General features: G+C 43.4%; 1 protein-coding gene across 2 annotated transcripts; it reads right to left on the bottom strand.

The window, feature by feature from the left end:
- Positions 1-1567: 1567 nt before the first annotated feature.
- On the bottom strand, positions 1568-10878 carry LOC110497480 (fos-related antigen 2). 2 transcript variants are annotated; one of them, XM_021573603.3, is made up of 5 exons: positions 10479-10878; positions 10171-10290; positions 7185-7439; positions 6826-6933; positions 1568-4166 (listed from the first exon to the last, which is right to left on the bottom strand). In XM_021573603.3, exons 3-5 carry the CDS (start codon positions 7422-7424, stop codon positions 3633-3635), a joined length of 882 nt encoding a protein of 293 aa, XP_021429278.1. In that variant the 5' UTR covers positions 7425-7439; positions 10171-10290; positions 10479-10878; the 3' UTR covers positions 1568-3632. The 2 variants fall into 2 exon arrangements, with proteins under 2 accessions (XP_021429278.1, XP_021429277.1); XM_021573602.3 differs by lacking the exon at positions 10479-10878 and having other exon boundaries at positions 10171-10433.
- Positions 10879-20681: the final 9803 nt, after the last annotated feature.

Here is a 20681-nt window from a genome sequence, read left to right on the forward strand (position 1 = left end):
GGAGGTTTCTGGGGGTGATAAGATAGTTTCAAGGTATAATGTACAGACAAAGGTATGGTAGGATGTGAATACAGTGGAGGTAAACCTAGGTATTGAGTGATGAGAGATTGTCTCTAGAAACATAATTGAAGCCAGGTGACGTCATCGCATGTGTGGGTGGTGGAACTGAAAGGTCGGATAAGGCAGGGCTAGAGGATCTACAGTGAAATAAGCCAATAAACACTAACCAGAACAGCAATGGACAAGGCATATTGACATTAAGGAGAGGCATGCTTAGTCGAGTGATCATAAGGGTCCAGTGAGTAGTGAGGTTGGTTGGGGTCACGGCAATTCAGACAGCAAGCCTGGCCATCGGTAGCAAGTTGGCTTAGGATGGAGGTCTGTTTTTAGCCACCTTATGCATTTCCGTCGGTAGATTAGTGGGGTTCCGTGTGGTAGAGGGGATCAATCCAATTGCCGATATAGTTATAGTGACCCAAGAAAAATTGCCCGATAGACCTATTCAGATTGCAGCCGATAAGACAGCTAACGATTAGCGGGCCGCAGATGGGTGTTCAGGTAACGTCACGACGGAGGGGCCAGTTGGATAGCTCCCTCGGGCAGATAACGTCAGTAGTCCAGTCGTGAAGGCTCCGTATCGGCAGTAAAACGGGTCCGGATAGGTGATTGTAGCCCAGGAGTGGCTGATGGATCTCTTCAGCTAGCTAGCTCCGGAATATTGATGTTTGCTCCGGGATCGACGTAAGCCAAGTCACACGGATAGCAGCCATCTAGCTGCGAGATCCAGGTGTAAATGTCCAGAGCTTGCGGTTGAAATCCGGGGATATGGAGAGAAAAATATCTCCGGTATGTTCTGGGCTGAGTTGCATTGTACAAAACTGGCGATAGATTTGAGCGAAAGGATAGCTGATGACCACAAACCATGGTTAGCGGAATACTAACTTTAGCCAGTAAACTGGCTAGCTTCTATTGTGGATTTCAGATAAAAATATATTTTTTTAAATTGGTGAGGTGGGTTGCAGGAGAGTGTTTTTGGAAAAGAAAATAAGATATGCGAAGATATATGGGACAAGACGAGGACTGACTGAAACTGACTGCTTAGAACGACCTACCAAGATGTGTGCATGTGTAACACTGACTTCCACCCCACCGTGAATCCTCCTGTATTGACATTGTCGCCATCTTTTATGGCAGTGTTATGTTCTGCTATTGCATGACAGGTGGTTTACTCTACTCATACTCCACTTAAGGGCTCGATTCAATCCGGATCGAGGAAGATCTGTGGTATAGCACGATTGAAATGTAAAAAGGTAGCCTAATGTCCGATTGAGCCGAGATATACAGCGTTTACCATGAATGCAGTCTCCATTAATGCGGGAACATTGTCTTTAAAATGTCCATCCTGCTATACCCTGGATCTTTTGCAATACAGATTGAATCAAGCCCTAATTTAGAGGTACGCCGCCTTTCAAATCAAATGTGCCTAATGTTCAGAGATACAAAAATGACACTGCATTGCCCATAGACACTGAAGACCTAAATGATGAACAATAGCAGCTTTCAAGAATCCCTTGTTGAAAATGCTTTTTATTATTGAATTACGAAATTAACAAACATTGCGACACATTGCTGTTTTGTTTGTTTTGATTAATTTTAAACAATTAAAGCATTTGGAAAAATAAGAAATAGATTTCAAAAACAGAAGACATACCGCAGATGACATGTACAGTAGAATATCTAAAGTTGATGGCTTTCCTACGTGTTTTTAGGGGGTTCAAAAGACTTGAACAGACAAGAAACTGACAATTACGTTCTTTTTTTTCTTGGTCTGCAATTTATCCCAATGCATGATAGGAGTTGTCCAAATGCCATCATGTGATACTATGACCATCCAAACAAAGATCAATAAGTGATGTGACTAGTCCACAACAGCAGCAATGCTTTTTACGTCTTATTTGCTGCACCCAGCACAACAAATGTTTCAGTCCGTCTTCTGTCCTGTGATCACCACAATGGTCATTACCCCACTGGCCATGTAAAGAATTTTTGAAGTAAACAATACATCTGAAATATTGCAATTCTATCCATTTCAGTGCTTGGTATCCTTAACCCTCTGTCCCATAAAACACAAACGAGTGTTTTTTCACCATTATCCTCAAGACATTCCTCTTCCACCTCAGGCCAGCTGTAAAGAAAATCTCATTTGTCCCATCAGTCAAAAGGAATTGGGAAGTGCATTGTTTTTGCTATGGGTCTGAAATGGCCACAATGGCCAGTGAACAGGTTACAATGTGCTTGTTGATAATAGGGTCACCTGCACACATATTGGTGTTGCCCCTTAAGAACATTAATGATGAAATTACAAAATTATGTAGCCAGTGTTACTATTACCATGTTTTCACACCACAGTAGCATCTGAAAAGTTCAACCAGACCACTCCTTTAGTACAGATGTCTTTTCTTGGTTTCGAAACCTACCCTATTGCAAGGGAATATTGAGATCACTGGGCAATATCCAATCCCCTTTTTCTGACAAAGCCAGAGTTTGTTACAGGCGAGAGGAAAAAAAGAATGCTGATACAAAACAAATGGCTAATTTTCAATCAAGCTCTAGAGTGTCTGGTTGAACTTGCCATCAGTAGTGGGGGTATAAGGAGTTGCTCACAATAACCTCATTGGTCAAACTGTCTTGGTGAATGACATTTTAGAAGTAGAAGGGAACACGGTTTCAATTTCTCCTCAGATATCACTCCAGCATTTAAACCCCAATGCCTCCCATGCTGCTCCTTAAAATAAATTGTATTCAACCACCACACAGAAGAGAAATCCCTCACAATGTAAATCGCACAAACTTGTAATAAATGCATAATATAGTTCAGGTACGTTACTGAGGAAAACTTTAATATGATGGCCATCGATACTATGATCAATGTTAGGAGTAGACTGGTGACAAACAAGGCATTGAGTAAAAATTGGCTCTTTTCCTATGAGACACTGTGGCTTTACAGCTCACCCTATGAACCATTTTTGCTGTTCTACAGCCAGATCAGAAGACATCAGAACGCAAGGACACATTTAGAAAATATTAGCACACGCCATAAATACAAGTAGATATAGAAATAGTCAGATGTTTATGAACACTGTCTTTTGAAATCTCTCCATTGTCTCTGTATCCCTCCTTCAAACAGGAGGGATGTCAAGGAAATTATTTCTCATTTAGTGATTTATTGATAAATTGATCGTAGGAGAGTGCAACTGTCACCAGATGGCTTTACTTAATGTTGATCTAAAAATATATGTCTTGCTTTCCACTGTTTTCGCCTCATATGAATGGCTTTGCTGGCATTTCTCACCTCCATGTCATCTGTTTATTGCTCAACAAGCAAATTGAGGTGCTGGAGTTGAAATGAAGGGATGACACTGGCTGGTACAGGTGCACACATTTGGGTATACATTTTATTTGATTTAAATCACACTGACGCGTATGAGAAAAACAAGCGGCTTAGCCCTTGAGGGTTCCTGGTGGCAAGAACACAGCTCACGGCTGGCTTGGTCCAGGTATGAGTGTGCTTTGTCTGCCAAGAAGGGGGCGCTGCTCGCCCTCCACCACAAACTCACCATAACTGTCCCTGCTCAGAGGGCCAGGAGGGTGGGCGAGTTGAGGGAGTCCGAAGACTGATCCCCGCTGCTGCTGCTGCGCAGGTGAGCCTTCGAGCAGGACTCAGAGGATGGCGAGGGGCTCTCGGGCTCCAGCATGCTGGGGTAGGTGAATATGAGGCTGGGGGCGCTGGGTGTGGATGCTGGGGTGGAGGCTGCCACCACCGGGGTGTTGAGGCTGTCACTATCGCAGAAGATCCCACTACCTCCCCCAAGACAGATAGGCTTAATGACAGAGCGCTGGGACCTGCCTTCCACGTCGTCTTCTTGAGGTTCTTGCTTCACCACAACGGGGTTGATGGGGCCTCGGGGACCCAGACTGTTGCGCATGGTCAGAGGGAGAGGGGCACACTGCTGCTGGTGGTGGCCCCTCTGTTGGCGATCGTTGGGGGGCAGCTTGCACATGGGGTTGTGGGCCACCAGCATGAACTCCAACTTGTCCTTCTCCTTCTGCAGTGTCTCGATCTCTTTCTGTAGATCAGACTTCTCTTCCTCCAGTTCCTCAGTCTCCTGTAAACCACAGCAACAAAAAACAGCTGATAAGGACACTTTTTTTTTTATCTTCAGTATCTGAAGGGTTCATATTCAGCTCAATTACAATTCTGGTGTATGGATTAGACAGCAAAGCCCCAACCACTGTTTAAGGTTCACATTGGTAAGTTTCTACATCACCTAATGCTACCACAAGAGGTCGCCATTTCCCCAAAAGAACCCAAAGCACATTGTACAGTGCCTTCAGAAAGTATTCATAACCCTTTACTTACTCCACATTCTGTTTTACAGTCTGAATTAAAAATGGATTAGATGCAATACCCCATAATGACAAAGTGAAAATATGCTTTAGAATTTTTAGCACATTTATTGAAAATTAAATACAGAAATCTCATTTACAAAGGTATTCACACCCCTGAGTAAATACTTACAGCGGTGAGTCTTTATGGGCAATTTCAGAGCTTTCCACACCTTGATTGTGCACCATTTTCCCATTATTCTTTTCAAATGTATCATTGCTAGACAACCATGTTCAGGTCTTGCCATAGATTTAAGTAGATTTAAGTCCAAACTCAGACACAGGAACATTCACTGTCTTCTTGATAAGCAACTCCCGTGTAGATTTAGCCTTGTGTTTTAGGCTATTGTCCTGCTGTAAGGTGAAGTCGTCTCCCAGTGTCTGGTGGAAAGCAGACTGACCTAGATTTTCCTCTAGGATTTTGCCTGTGCTTAGTTCCATTATGTACATTTTTAATCCTGAAACTCAGTCCTTAACGATTAAAAGCATACCCATAACATGACGCAACCACCACTATGCGTGAAAATATTGAGTGATACTCAGTAATGTGTTGGATTTGCATCAAACATAACACGTATTCAGAACAAAAAGTGAATTGCTTTGCCATATTTTTTTTTGCTCATTTTTTTTCTTTAGTGCCTTGTTGCAAACAGGATACATGTTTTAGAATATTTTTATTCTGTACAGGCTTCCTTCTTTTCACACTGTCAATTAGGTTAGTATTGTGGAGTAACTACAATCTTGTTGATCAATCCTCAGTTTTTTCCTATCATAGCCATTCAACTCAGTATCTGGCCTCATGGTGAAATTACTGAACGGTTTACTTCCTCTCCGGCAACTGAGTTAGGAAGGACGGCTGTATCTTTGTAATCACATGGTGAATTGATACACCATCCAAAGTGTAATTAATAACTTCATCATGCTCAAAGGGATATTCAATGTCTGCCTTTATTTATTTTGAACCATCTACCGATAGGTGCCCTTTGTGAGGCATTGAAAAACCTCCCTGGTCTTTGAGGTTGAATCTGTGTTTGAAATTCACTGATCAACTGAGGGACCTTACAGATGTTCATTTGGGTACAGAGATAGAGGTCATTCAAAAATCATGTTAACACTATTGTATTATTGTGAGTCCATGACACTTACACATTCTTACTCCTGAACTTATTTACATAATTCCACTGACATTATGGGGTATTGTGTGTACTGAAGGCCAGTGACAATCTCAGTTTAATCCATTTTAAATTCAGGCTGTAAGACAACATTTGGAAAAAGTCTAGGGGTATGAATACTTTCTGAAGGTACTATAAGTTTGCTAAGGAAAAGAGTTGAGATACAGCAAAAGGGCAATCAATACACATCTTGGTGGTGTGACCGTTATCCTGATACTAAAAGTAATTCCTATTACAACTTTGTCCCCCCCCAAAAAAACACATTTATGTTTAAGGTTGTTGTTCTCAGATGGAGTTCCGTGATGTAACACGCAAAACACAGCGCGTTTCCTCTAGCGTAATGTGTCATTAATGTGTCACGGACCCAGCAGACAAAGACAGACCCTTTGAAGCCTGTAGTCACCAGATCGGGAGGGCAGAAAACAGATAAGTCACAGGCCTGTCTGAGAACTTTGTTTCCTACTTTCTCATATCTTTGTGTTGGAGACAAACTAGCAGACCCCCCCACCCCAAAAAAATAGGAGCAATAGAACAAGATAGATAAGTTTGCTGACATAGCTGGAATATGACACTTCCTTATTTGGTAATTCAACTAAGAGTTGTGTGTGGTGGAGGGAAGGCGTTTTTGCTGGAAGCAGTTGGAGGGTGTAGCCATGGATTCGTCAAAATTGCATGGGATAGTAAGAGATGAAACTCCCACTTTATAAAACATCTCCCATTCATAATGACAGCTGCCTGCAGCACATTCCTTTCCTGTTTCTTTTGTAATTGAGCTAATGAGTCTAATTGGTGCTGTCTGCTTAGCTAGGAGGGTTAGGGCCCAGCCCTGTCCATGTCTACAGCTGTCTGCACCCAGACAAAAACCCTTACATCCACTGTCAGCACGACTTAGTGCTAATAGCTAAAGTCCTCCGAGAGACCTAGACAAACCAGTGTCGCAAGGTTCTGGTTTGAGGTCGACGCATAAATACGTGCAACACTGTTTGAGAAGTGTTAGTGAACTGAGCTGAACATGAAACTGTTCTGCACAAGGGAATATGTTTTTCCCCCCTTTGGTGCCTCGTTTGTACTGCAAGTGCACAACATATGAAGAATTGTAGCAACTAAGTTAACAAATAGAGAGTCTCTGGAATTTAAACTGACAGGGGCGTATGTATGTGCATGTGTGTACGCGTAGGAGAGTGTGTTGTGCAGTTGTCTAACTAACCCCTTGGAGCATCTCGGTGAGCTCTCGTCTGCGATTGCGGCACTTGGCGGCTGCCAATTTGTTCCTCTCGCGCCTCACCCTCCTCTTCTCCTCTTCCTCAGGGGTAAGCTGAGGGCAAAAAGAACACTGAGTTGTCATTAACACTTAAGCTGAACAGAACAAACAAGTAGAGAAGATTTGGGTTTACAACTATAAGCCATCATCGTCAAAATCGCCAAATTCCTCACATCTTGGTACTTTGAAAGTAGAACTCTGTTTTACAATATTAGAAGATATTTTAAAATGTTGTTTGCCGCCACAAGATGCTCTCCACACATGTAACTTTTGAACACAAGCATCTGTACACTTGTGGTCCTCACCTGCTCATCTCTCCTTCGTCGTACGCGGGTGTCCCCGACAGAGCGTATGACACCCGGGCGGGCGAGGGCAGTGTGACCCAGGAGCCCGGGGCTGTTGGAGAGGTGGTGGCTGTAGGGGTGGGAGCGTGAGTAAGGGTTGGACATGGAGGTGATCACTGTGGGCTGCACCATCCACTGCAGGTCCTGGCTGGTCGTTATGGCGTTTATCGTGGGGATGAAGGCACTGCTAGAGCCAGGCATGTCGGCCCGGTATTTCTAGATACAGGTAAGGTAGCAAAGAGAAAGGGAGGTTGGGAGAGGGAGAAAGAGGGCAGATCAGGAGAGAAATGGTGAGTGGATGATTAAGATGACAATTGATCCTTTGCTTACTATTGCAACCTCTGACATTTTCACAGGAAGCCCAATTCAACCACTGCCAAAATCAAACTGTTTCTAATACAGACTGTTTAATTTCAGACTTCCCCTTGCTAATCAGGAAACTCTTGGGTATGTTGTGGTGGACTGCTATAACAATTGCTTCATGTGAAGCTGGTAAAATTATATTTGTAGTGTAGCTAGCCACTGAATGGCTCTGAATTCCCTGCCAGCATGCAATTGGAGCCAACTAGTGCTCTCAAATCATATCCTCATGTCGACAGCAGATGGGAGTTATATTTCATAACATTGCTAACTTAGCTAGCTAACATACACCTTAAGAAAACAATATATATTAAGTGGCTGGCTAGCTAACTAGCATTAGCAACATTTGGAGGTCAATGAGACTGCGTGCTAGCTAACCAGCTGGGCTAGCAAATAATGTAACAAAAGTATAATTTCAGATTTTAAAAATACTCCATGAACTGGCTCTGAATTTCAGGAATCACAGTTGCTCCTCCTGCAGCACTGTTAAATTATTCAGCCATTTAAACACTTACAAAAAAAAAAAAAAAAAAATGTTTATCAACATAGCCTTCACAGGCTTTCATACCATTTAAAAGTGAGCTTGTCCTTGTCCAGGTGGTGGACTTGACTATCCATTGGAGTCCATTGGTTGCCCAAAATTCTGGGGCAGGGCCTAGCAAGTAAGTTGTGTCAACTCTAGGGGAAGACCCATCATTGTATTGGAGTAACATACCAACATGGTGACTATTTCACAGATCTCAATTTCCATTCATTTTTTTTCCCCCACTTGTTACAGCAGAGAAACACACCACTTGACATGTAGGCTATTTGACTCTGCTATCAATTTCCAAGCCCTGTAGCTTAACCACCTTGAACACACACAGGTCACCCACTCTTAATCATACTCACAAATCCTCTACATTGAAGCCTACTGTAGTAGTGAATCACTGACTCCACACACAAACACTGTCTAGATTTGCCTGTTTAACCCCCAGAGTGGCAGTCAGTGACACATTCAGTGAATCATGGCGGGAAAGCCCGTAGTGCTGCTACTGCCTCCATCTTACTATGGCTATAGGAGACAAGGGCTTAGTTACGTCAATCAGCAAGTCATCTGGTGAGCAACATGGTATGGAATTGTACATCTCTGGAAAAAAATACAATCCATGGAGAAAGGACAAAGGTGTGATGACTAGTTTATTCCCGTCAGAAAATGTGATAGTTGTTTTGCATTGGCACTGATATCACTGGATAGGCCCATCTCTTTCCATATACAAGTGTAACCTATCTAATAAAATAGATTAGATAAGACATCAAGGTTACTTGGGTATCTGAAGACTATAACGCTCATAAGACAGTGACACATTTGACCAACATTGTGAGTTGCAGCACAGAAGTGACCATCTATGAGGCAAAATATAGTAGAGGCCTACTAAATAAAGCATACTCTTAAGCCCTCATGAGGCACCTTTATGGTGATAGAGTTAAAGGCAAGGATATGACACCAGTGAGCGTGTCCATTGCACAGACAATGAAAGCTCTTACAATGTTCGATGATTAATTCATCCATTATGTTGTGATGAGTCATGTTGGGGATATGTAACGCATGTGCGTAAAACGGTCAGTTCCAGTAAGGCAGAAGCAGTATTATATTAGGCTAGAGAGAAAAACCAGGTCCCCCACCAATACATTCCAGAAGTGAGGCAACAGTGAAAATTCCATTGCATTCATAAATCCCAGGGGCAGATAACGAACCAGAAGGTAAAGCTATAAATTGAGTAATCTAATGGTTGATTACAATAAATTGAGGTGCCTGTTGCCCCACGGAGAGGTCATACATTTCTGGTAAATGAAAATATGTCAAGGAAGGCGATTCTAAAATCAAGTTTGCACAGACAATAGGTGAATCGAACGTGGGTAAACTAATTAAAATGCATGAAAAGCACCATTGTTTGGAAACATTTCAGGTGCGGGGTCCAAATAAAACAGCCAACACGTTTCATGGCACCGAGATTTGTCTCCAATAAGCTATCATGTCAGTCCTAGTGCCCCGGAAAACGTTCCCCGCTTTCCCGGATTCTGGTCCTCAATAACATACTGGGACTTGACCACTGCTGTAAGAGAAAAAAAAAACTTAACAGAATACTTGTCCTCCGCCCCCAAAAAACTAAAAGGATTCCAGGAACTTTTGCCTGCATAATACTAAACCCTTCCAGGGTAGAGAAAGCACCAACGGCAATGCTTGACTATCTCGAAGATGATGTAACCCATCATGTAATTTGAAGTATAGGCTCATTTCAAAAGACCAACTTAAACTATGACCAGTCCAGCTATTGTGCTTCCGCACGTCAACTGGTTCCATTTGGCAGAAGCAGACACCGTCATCATGACAAAATCCCAAAATTGGCACCCGTCTTCAGCGTGATAGCCTTGACAATACTGTAGCTACGCATCAAGTTAGGCTACCAATCGAAGAGTGTCAGTGGGTAGAAACTCAGACAACTGCAGTGACATTTAGATACAATGAAACTCAAATTAAGCTAATGATAGTTGTGAATATCAATATTTTCATTTGAGAGAAGAGAAAATACATAGTGTTGGTTACCTGGTAGCTTGAGGTAGAGATTGGACTGCCGATCGTGCTGCTGCCGCTCGTGAATGACTCTGGCCGGGCCGGAGAAGTGCTGCTGCCGCGGGACGAGGTGTCGTAGTTCACGGAGTAGTCCTGGTACATGATCCAGGAAAGAGGACGATTTCAGTAGATGATATGAGCTCCGACGCTCTCAAAAAAAACGAACAGTTGACTTGAACAGTCTTTAAAACACTGAGAACCCCCACAAAATTGTCAAAATAGCCTGGCTATTAGTGCAATAAATCCAGTCTCTTCGAAATTAAATAACTTAAGGTAATTACCAAGAAGTAAAGCCGATTTTGTTTTTGTCCACTCCAAAATAATTATCTCCTTGAGAATAACTTCAGCTATTGTTCTTTCCTCCACTGCTAGCCTATTCGGGTGTGCTACAAGAGCCAACTTCAAGAAAAAAAAGTCAGCAGGACACCTACTTTCGCTGTCAAAACAGAGTTGACGGAGAATAGACCCGTTTTGCGTGTGAGTCACAGACAGAAGCTTTGTTTGCTTTCCACCTCAGCCTACGCTATAGAATCCCTTCCCCAAGACACATTTATTTCAGCTATCCCTTGGAACAGTTCTGTATTTCTTTCTATATCCCTTCACCGAACTTCCTAAGATGACTCACTCTAACGGCAATATGAACAAATGCAACCGCTTATCTACGCTAACGGCTCCCACGTCACAGTCCCTGGGCGTAGACACTTCACTTGGGAAGGGGTTATCACAGCTAAGATTGTAAAATCAGCACACAGTATCGTAAATCAGTTTTATTGTTTATACATGACATAGGGGATTTAAAGGGGATTTAAAGGGGATTTATTATGTTTATGCTAAATGTTTATGCACATGTATATAAAATCCGTTGGAGGTGAGATACACCGTTTGTCTGATTTGGTACGGTCCATTGACGCATGTTTCCTGAAATGGGCAGTTGCGTCAGTGGACACGCGTGTGGGTTTCCTTGGTAAAGACACGTCAGAGACTGGAAGGGATTACCTCCCCTCCCTCAACGCACTTTCTCATCTCTTGCTCTAGGGAAAGGGTCTCTGGGCCGCACAGAGCAGGTCTATGCAGTTAATCACCGCATGTTATATCTTTATCTTGCAGTCCTTGTGGATTTTCATTTCATAACTATTCAAAGTGTTTGAAGCTTTTGATTTTTACCAAAGAGAGAGAAAGAGAGAGGGAGAACGCAATCGAGAGAGATGATATCCCTTTAAAAAAAAATCAGTAACGGGGAAATAATAAAGGAAACGCTACCACTTTCTCGACATTCTTTCCCCCGTCTCGAGTCCTCATAGCACATCGAACTATTTGGACCAGTGACATTTCAGAAAATACATCTTGCAAAGGCATATTGCTTATGTGGTTCATGCAGGTTATTTTGCTGTAAGGACATCTGGAAACAAAACACAACACAAAAAAATGCTATGGAATTATCATAGAGTGCAGCTGTGGATAATGTGTTACACAAAAATGTGTTTCATAGCTACAGCAAAGGATGCGACATGAAATGTGGGGTAATTCAGACGCAGTTCCATGAGGGCATAGAGCCCAGAATACGCCACGTAGAAAAGGCCTGCTAAATGCCATATTAACTGCAATCCAATGTTATATGGTTCCTATGTTAATCGTTAAAACCACAACTACAAATAACACCACTAAAATAGTGTTTGTTACATGCATCCTTGCCAAGAAAGCTATTTAAGAGAGATGCCTACACTCAACAAACTACCGTTAAATTAGGTCTACACTTGTTTAGGAAACGTTCAAAACGAAAGACCAATGACACAAAAGGAACAACAAAATATTGGGAGTTACCTCAAATGACCTTTGAATTAATTGAGTCGCCCTTGACCTATAGCCATCATCTGTTCAAGACAGTTTCCAGAGTGGTCCAATATGAAAAGCCAGGCTAACGGGAAATAGTTGAAAGGTAAAAGCTACAATGAGACCAAAGGTGATATAAAAACTTAAATGTAGGCTTGGGGTAGTGCCAGATAGAACCTAGGCTATTGATCATTGCGCCCCATCGTCCACATTTGGTAGCCTATGGATCAGGTGTGCAAACAGCCTTTGGGGTTTACTCCCTCTCTACATAAACAATGTGTTATATAATCCATAACATGAATTATAGTGTGTGATGTGCAAGTTTCAGCATAGGTAATGAAATAACACATTTTCAATCTATTGCATCAGATTCTTATGACTAATTTAGTCTGCAAACTGACCTACATGGCAATGATGTTTAGAACAATAAAGCGCATTGGCCCTTTCCGGATTTTGAGTCTTTCTGCTGCAGAGTTCCAGTCAGGCATGTGAGGGGGTCATCTATATTCATCACCAACAATGTGAGGAATGCTTGGTATGAGAATGGCAAATTGCAGGAATCAAAAGCAGGTACAGTGGGGCAAAAAAGTATTTAGTCAGCCACCAATTGTGCAAGTTCTCCGACTTAAAAAGATGAGAGAGGCCTGTAATTTTCATCATTCATTTTGTCTGTCAACTATGACAGACAAAATTAAAACAAGAACAAGGTCTGTCATAGTTGACAGACAAAATGAAAAAAAGAAATCCAGAAAATCACATTGTAGGATTTTTAATGAATTCATTTGCAAATTATGGTGGAAAATAAGTATTTGGTCACCTACAAACAAGCAAGATTTCTGGCTCTCACAGACCTGTAACAACTTCTTTAAGAGGCTCCTCTGTCCTCCACTCGTTACCTGTATTAATGGATGGCACCTGTTTAAACTTGTTATCAGTATAAAAGACACCTGTCCACAACCTTAAACAGTCACACTCCAAACTCCACTATGGCCAAGACAAAAGAGCTGTCAAAGGACACCTTGTAAGACATACAAGACCACTGATAATCTCCCTCGATCTGGGGCTCCACGCAAGACCCCCCCCCCCCCCTCCCCACCACACTGGGGGACCTAGTGAATGATCTGCAGAGAGCTGGGACCAAAGTAACAAAGCCTACCATCAGTAACACACTACGCCGCCAGGGACTCAAATCCTGCAGTGCCAGACGTGTCCCCCTGCTTAAGCCAGTACATGTCCAGGCCCGTCTGAAGTTTGCTAGAGAGCATTTGGATGATCCAGAAGAAGATTGGGAGAATGTCATACGGTCAGATGAAACCAAAATATAATTTTTTGATAAAAACTGAACTCATCATGTTTGGAGGACAAAGAATGCTGAGTTGCATCCAAAGAACACCATACCTACTGTGAAGCATGGGGGTGGAAACATCATGCTTTGGGGCTGTTTTTCTGCAAAGGGACCAGGACGACTGAGGAAAGGAAAGAATGAATGGGGCCATGTATCGTGAGATTTTGAGTGAAAACCTCCTTCCATCAGCAAGAGCATTGAAGATGAAACGTGGCTGGGTCTTTCAGCATGACAATGATCCCAAACACACCGCCCGGGCAACGAAGGAGTGGCTTCGTAAGAAGCATTTCAAGTTCCTGGAGTGGCCTAGCCAGTATCCAGATCTCAACCCCATAGAAAATCTTTGGAGGGAGTTGAAAGTCCGTGTTGCCCAGCAACAGCCCCAAAACATCACTGCTCTAGAGGAGATCTGCATGGAGGAATGGGCCAAAATACCAGCAACAGTGTGTGAAAACCTTGTGAAGACTTACAGAAAACGTTTGACCTCTGTCATTGCCAACAAAGGGTATATAACAAAGTATTGAGATATTATTGACCAAATACTTATTTTCCACCATAATTTGCAAATAAATTTATTAAAAATCCTACAATGTGATTTTCTGGATTTTTTTTCCTCGTTTTGTCCGTCATAGTTGAATTGGACCTATGATGAAAATTACAGGCCTCTCTTATCTTTTTAAGTGGGAGAACTTGCACAATTGATGGCTGACTAAATACTTTTTTGCCCCACTGTATTTGGATCATCCACAAAAATACACATTTCATGGAAATTGGTGCGATTATGGTTGTTAATACAGTTGAAGTCGAAAGTTTACATACACCTTAGCCAAATATATTCAAACTCAGTCTTTCAAAATTTCTGACATTTAATCCTAGTAAAAATTCAATTTTAGGTCAGTTAGGATCACCAGTTGATTTTAAGCATGTGAAATGTCAGAATAATAGTAGAGAGAATGATTTATTTCAGCTTTTATTTCTTTCATCACTTTCCCAGTGGGTCAGAAGTTTACATACACTCAATTAGTATTTTGTAGCATTACCTTTAAATTGTTTAAATTTGGGTCAAACATTTTGGGTAGCCTTCCACAAGCTTCCCACAATCAGTTGGGTGAATTTTGGCCCATTCCTCCTGACAGAGCTGGTGTAACTGAGTCAAGTTGGTCGGCCTCCTTGCCGCACACACTTTTTCAGTTCTGCCCAAAATGTTCTACAGGATTGAGGTCAGGGCCTTCTGATGGCCACTCCAATACGTTGACTTTGTTGTCCTTTAGCCATTTTCCACAACTTTGGAAGTATGCTTTGGGTCATTGTCAATTTGGAAGACCCATTTGTGACCGAGCTTTAACTTCCTGACTGATGTCTTGAGATGTTGCTTCAATATATCCACATAATTTTCCTACCTCATGAAGCCATCTATTTAGTGAAGTGCACCAGTCCCTCCTGCAGCAAAGCACCCCCACAACATCATGCTGCCACCCCCGTGCTTCACGGTTGGGATGGTGTTCTTCAGCTTGCAAGCATCCCCCTTTTTCCTCCAAACATAACAATGGTCATTATGGCCAAACAGTTCTATTTTTGTTTCATCAGACCAGAGGACATTTCTCCAAAAAGTCCGATCTTTGTCCCTATGTGCAGTTGCAAACCGCAGTCAGGCTTTTTTATGGCGGTTTTGTATTAGTGGCTTCTTCCTTGCTGAGCGGCCTTTCAGGTTATGTCAAAATTGGACTAATTTTACTGTGGATAGGATATAGATACTTTTGTACCCGTTTCCTCCAGCATCTTCACAAGGTCCTTTGCTGTTGTTCTGGGATTGATGTGCACTTTTCGCACCAAAGTACGTTCATTTCTAGGAGACAGTATGTGTCTCCTTCCTGAGCGGTATTGACGGCTGTGTGGTCCCATGGTGTTTATACTTTACACTATTGTTTATACTATTTTTTGTACAGATGAACGTGGTACCTTCAGATGTTTGGAAATTGCTCCCAAGGATGAACCAGACATGTGGAGGTCTGCAAAACATTTTTGAGGTCTTGGCTGATATCTTTTGATTTCCGCATGATGTCAAGCGAAGAGGCACTGAGTTTGAAGGTAGGCCTTGAAATACATCCACAGGTAGACCTCCAATTGAATCAAATGATGTCAATTTGCCTATCAGAAGCTTCCAAAGCCATGCCATACATTTCTGGAATTGTAACGATTCTCGTCCTCCTCTTCTGAGGAGGAGTAAGAAGATGGATCGGAGGACCAATGCGCAGCGTGGTATATGTTCATGACGATATTTATTCAACTCAGAACACTAAAACAAAAATAACAACGAGAATGATACGAAACAGTCCTGTCTGGTGACATACACAAAGACAGAAAATAAACACCCACGAAACACTGGTGGAAAAAGGCTACGTAAGTATGATTCTCAATCAGAGACAACTAACGACACCTGCCTCTGAGAACCATCCAAGGCCAAACTCAAAACACAACATAGAAAACGGAACATAGACAACCCACCCAACTCACGCCCAGACCATACTAAAACAAAGACAAATCAAAGGAACTAAGGTCAGAACGTGACAGGAATTTTCCAAGCAGTTCAACCTCTTGGATTTAGGGGGCGCTATTTTAATTTTTGGATGAAAAACGTTCCCGTTTTAAACAAGATATTTTGTCACGAAAAGATGTTCGACTATGCATATAATTGACAGCTTTGGAAAGAAGACACTCTGACATTTCCAAAACTGCAAAGATATTGTCTGTGAGTGCCACAGAACTGATGTTACAGGCGAAACCCAGATAAAAATCCAACCAGGAAGTGCCGCATTTTTTGAAACCGCCTCATGCCAATGAATCCTTATATGGCTGTGAATGAGCTACGAATGAGCTTACGTTTTCCACGTTTTCCCCAAGGTGTCTACAGCATTGTGACGTCTTTTTAGGCATTCCCTTGAAGAATGGCTGTAAGGGACCATATATGGCATGTGGTCACATGGTGTCTCCCGCAGAAAACCTTGCGTAAAATACTGAGGTAGCCATTTTTCCAATCGCTTCTTATGAGAAACCAATTGCCTCGACGGATATATTATCGAATATATATGTTAAAAACACCTTGAGGATGGATCCTAAACAACGTTTGACGTGTTTCTGTCGATATTATGGAGCAAATTTTGAAAAAAGTTTAGCGTTATAGTTGTAGCATTTTCCGGTCGATTTCTCAGCCATGCATGATGAAGAAACAGGAGCTATTTCGCCTACAAAAATAATCTTTTTGGAAAAAAGGAACATTTGCTATCTAACTGGGAGTCTCCCGAGTGAAAATATCCAAAGTTCTTCAAAGGTAAATTATTTAATTTGATTGCTTTTCTTATTTCCGAGCAAATGTTGCCTGCTGCCAGCAGAGCGTAGCATAGCATTATGCCATGATAAACTTACACAAATGCTTGTCTAGCGTTGGCTGTAACGCATATTTTGAAAATCTGAGATGACAGTGTTGTTAACAAAAGGCTAAGCTTGTGTTTGAATATATTTATTTAATTTCATTTGCGATTTTCATGAATAGGAAAAGTTTCTTATGTCCGTTGCGTTATGCTAATGCATTTGAGGCTATGATTACGCTCCCGGATACGGGTTTGCTCGTCGCAAGAGGTTAAAGGCGCAGTCAACTGTATGTAAACTCCTGACCCACTTGAATTGTGATACAGTGAATTATAGGTGAAATAATCTGTCTGTAAACAATTGATGGAAAAATTACTTGTCATGCACAAAGTAGATGTCCTAACCAACTTGCCAAAACTATAGTTTGTTAACAAACCAAATAGGAGACATAAAAAGGATCTCTAAGGTTAGGGCATGACAGAACCCACCCCAAAGGTGCCGATTCCGGACGCAAAACCTGAACCTATAGGGGAGGGTCTGCGTGGGCATCTATCCGCGGTGGCGGCTCAGGTGCGGGACGCAGACCCCGCTCCACAACTGGCTCACCCCACTTTGGTGGCAACTCTGGTGTGGGGACCCTCGTCGCCGACCCCGGACTGGGCACCCTCGTTGCGGGCCCCGGACTAGGCACCGTCTCTTGAGGCCCCGGACTGGGCACCGTCTCTGGAGGCCCCGGACTGGGCACCGTCTCTGGAGGCCCCGTACTGGGCACCGTCGCTGGAGGCTCCGGACTGAAGGACGTCGCTGGTGGCTTCGTGCCATGACTCCTCACTGGAGGCTTCGTGCCGTGGATCATCACTGGAGGCTTCTTGCCGTGGATCATCACTGGAGGCTGCACCCCCTTTGCACCCCCTTTTGCCCTCAGAATAGCGTCAATTCGTCAGGGCATGGACTCTACATGGTGTCGAAAGCATTCCACAGGGATGCTGGCCCATGTTGACTCCAATGCTTCACAGAGTTGTCAAGTTGACTGGATGTCCTTTAGGAGGTTGACGATTTTTTATACACACAGGAAACTGTTGAGCGTGAAAAACTCAACAGCGTTGCCGTTCTTGACAAACGCAAACCAGTGTGCCTGGCACCTACTACCATACTATGTTCAAAGTCACAAATATTTTGTCTTGCACATTCACCCTCTGAATGGCAGACATACACAATCCATGCCTCAATTAAGAGTATAAATCATTCTTTAACCTGCCTCCTCCCCTTCATCTCATCGGAATTCACCTGGTCAGTCTATGTCATGAAAAGAGCAGGTGTTCCTAATATTTTGTACACTCAGTTTTACTGTATGTGCGCAGGAAAATAGAGCATGCTGCAGACAGCATAGAGAATAAAAATATATGTTTAGAATTGATAATTGATCGCATGGTGCAAGAACGAATGCAAATAATGTCACGAATCCCGCTTCCTGAGTCTGTGATTGCCTGTGTTTCTGTCCTGGAGTGTGTTTCCGGTGTCCTGGAACGCACCCTGTCTGGTTGCCGGGCGAATTAGCTTGTTGGGAGATCGATGTTCACCCGCACCTGTATCCCATCAGTAATCTGCACACCTGTCCTGATCATCACCTCTCCCCTTCAAAAGCTCTGACCTGACATCCATTCCCTGCCGGATCGTTAGCCATGAACAGTATGTTGTGCCAGAGTATCAGCCTCAAGTTGGATAGAATTTGTTTTGTTGTTTGTTACGTATTGCTTGCCTTGAACTTACCTCTGTTTGTTCTGTCTTCAGTTACTCACCCGGATCATTTACCCCATTCCCGCCTGGTCGTCAGAGGATTCCGCTTCCCCATTGGATCCACCTATTTACTCCCATCAACTCACCACCGCTACACCACCTGGATATATCTACCCATTCACTTGTAAATAAATACTCACCTTCTTCCTACTCTCCTTGTCCTGGTCTGCTTCTGGGTTCGATTTTGAAGAAATGTGACAGAACGATCCGGCTAAGAATGAACCCAGCGGACCTGGTTTCCGTTTGCCATGCCATTACCCAGCAGGGGAAGACATTGGGACAACACAAGACGGCGCTACAGGAGATAGCGGTTGCAATCCAGAACTTATCTGCTAGCTTGACACAGATCCAGGATCAGCTCAGTTTGCTGGCGAGTCATTCACCACCTGTTTCACCCATCTCACCTGTCGTGCCTGATGCGGTTTCCTTCCGTGAACCCAAGGTACCGACGCCTGATAAATATGAAGGGGATTTGGGAGGATGCCGTTCGTTTCTTATGCAGTGTGGGTTAGTGTTTGATCTGCAGCCCCATTCCCATTCTGACAAGGCTAGGATAGCCTTTGTTATTGAACTGCTGCGTGGAAGAGCTCTGGAATGGGCTTCAGCCGTTTGGGAACGACAGGGGACCTGCATGGCTTCATACCAGGAATTCACGGGAGAGATGAGAATGCTTTTTGACCATCCAGTCCGAGGTAAGGACGCAGCTAAACGTTTGTTCACTCTTCGCCAAGGATCTCGCAGTGTGGCCGACTTTATGATCGAGTTCAGGACATTGTCTGTGGAGAGTGGTTGGAATGAGGAGTCACTACAAGCGGCTTTTTACCAGGGGTTGTCGGAGCAACTCAAGGACGAGCTGATATCCTATCCAGAGCCTAGTGACCTAGACAGCTTGGTCACTTTATCTATTCGGGTAGATAATAGAGTCCGAGAGAGGAGGGATAAGCAGTGGGTCCATCCAATCAATCAGCAACTCGGTTACCATTCGGTTCAGGAAGTGAACCAGAACGTATTGATCGTTATTCCCCACACGGGATTAGTGGAGAGGTCTTGCCACCAGATCCTGAACCAATGCAAGTGGGGCGACACGGGCTAACTAAGGAGGAGCGCCAACGTAGACGTGAGACCAACAGCTGTCTCTACTGTGGTAGCTCAGGACATTACATCTCCACTTGTCCACAGCGCTCGTTAAACTGCCCGGCTCGCTAGTTTTGGGAGGAATTTTAGCGAGCCAGATTCAACCTCTCAAGAATCCTGTCAGACCCCGTTTTCCTGCGACCCTTATGAATAAGGATCAGAGCTTAGAGATGAACGCTTTTATCGATTCAGGTGCCGATGGCAGCTTTATTGATGCCGACTTGGTGGAACAGCTGGGGCTTTCTAAGGAGCAATTACCGGAAGCCATTGAAGCAACCACTCTGAACGGCAGTAGTCTGGCACGGATCACTATGAGGACTGAACCGGTTAAGATGTTGTTGTCGGGGAATCATTCAGAGTTTCTCCTTCTTCATTCTGTCCTCGCCCCATGTTCCTCTGGTTCTTGGTTACCCCTGGCTGAAGGAACACAATCCCTCGTTTGATTGGGTGACGGGTAAGGTAACTAGTTGGAGCATTGATTGTCATGCTAACTGTCTTAGGACTGCCTGTTCTCCTGCCATTTCCAGTCAGGTCAGTGACTCTGTTCCTCCTGATTTGTCCCTGGTTCCAGAAACATATCACGAGTTGGGTGAACTATTCAGTAAACAGAAGGCTCAGTCCCTTCCTCCCCACTGACCTTATGACTGTGTGATTAATCTGTTTCCTGGAGCCTCCTTTCCCAAGGGGTTATACAGCATCTCTCGACCTGAACGTGAGGCCTTGGAGACCTACATCAAGGAGTCTCTAGCTGCAAGTCTCATTCGGCCCTCGTCATCACCTCTGGGAGCAGGATTTATTTTTGTGAGCAAGAAGGATGGCTCTCTTCGACCGTGTATTGATTATCGGGGTTTGAATGATATTACGGTCAAGAACAAGTATCCCCTGCCCTTGATGAGCTCGGCTTTCGATTCTTTACAGGGTGCTACGGTTTTTACGAAGCTTGATTTACGTAATGCTTATCATTTGGTTCGGATCAAAGAGGGGGACGAGTGGTTGACTGGGTTCAATACTC

This window comes from Oncorhynchus mykiss, chromosome 19 (genome assembly GCF_057628025.1).
Source record: "Oncorhynchus mykiss isolate SJ-2025 chromosome 19, ASM5762802v1, whole genome shotgun sequence".
NCBI classification, from domain to species: Eukaryota; Metazoa; Chordata; class Actinopteri; order Salmoniformes; family Salmonidae; genus Oncorhynchus; species Oncorhynchus mykiss.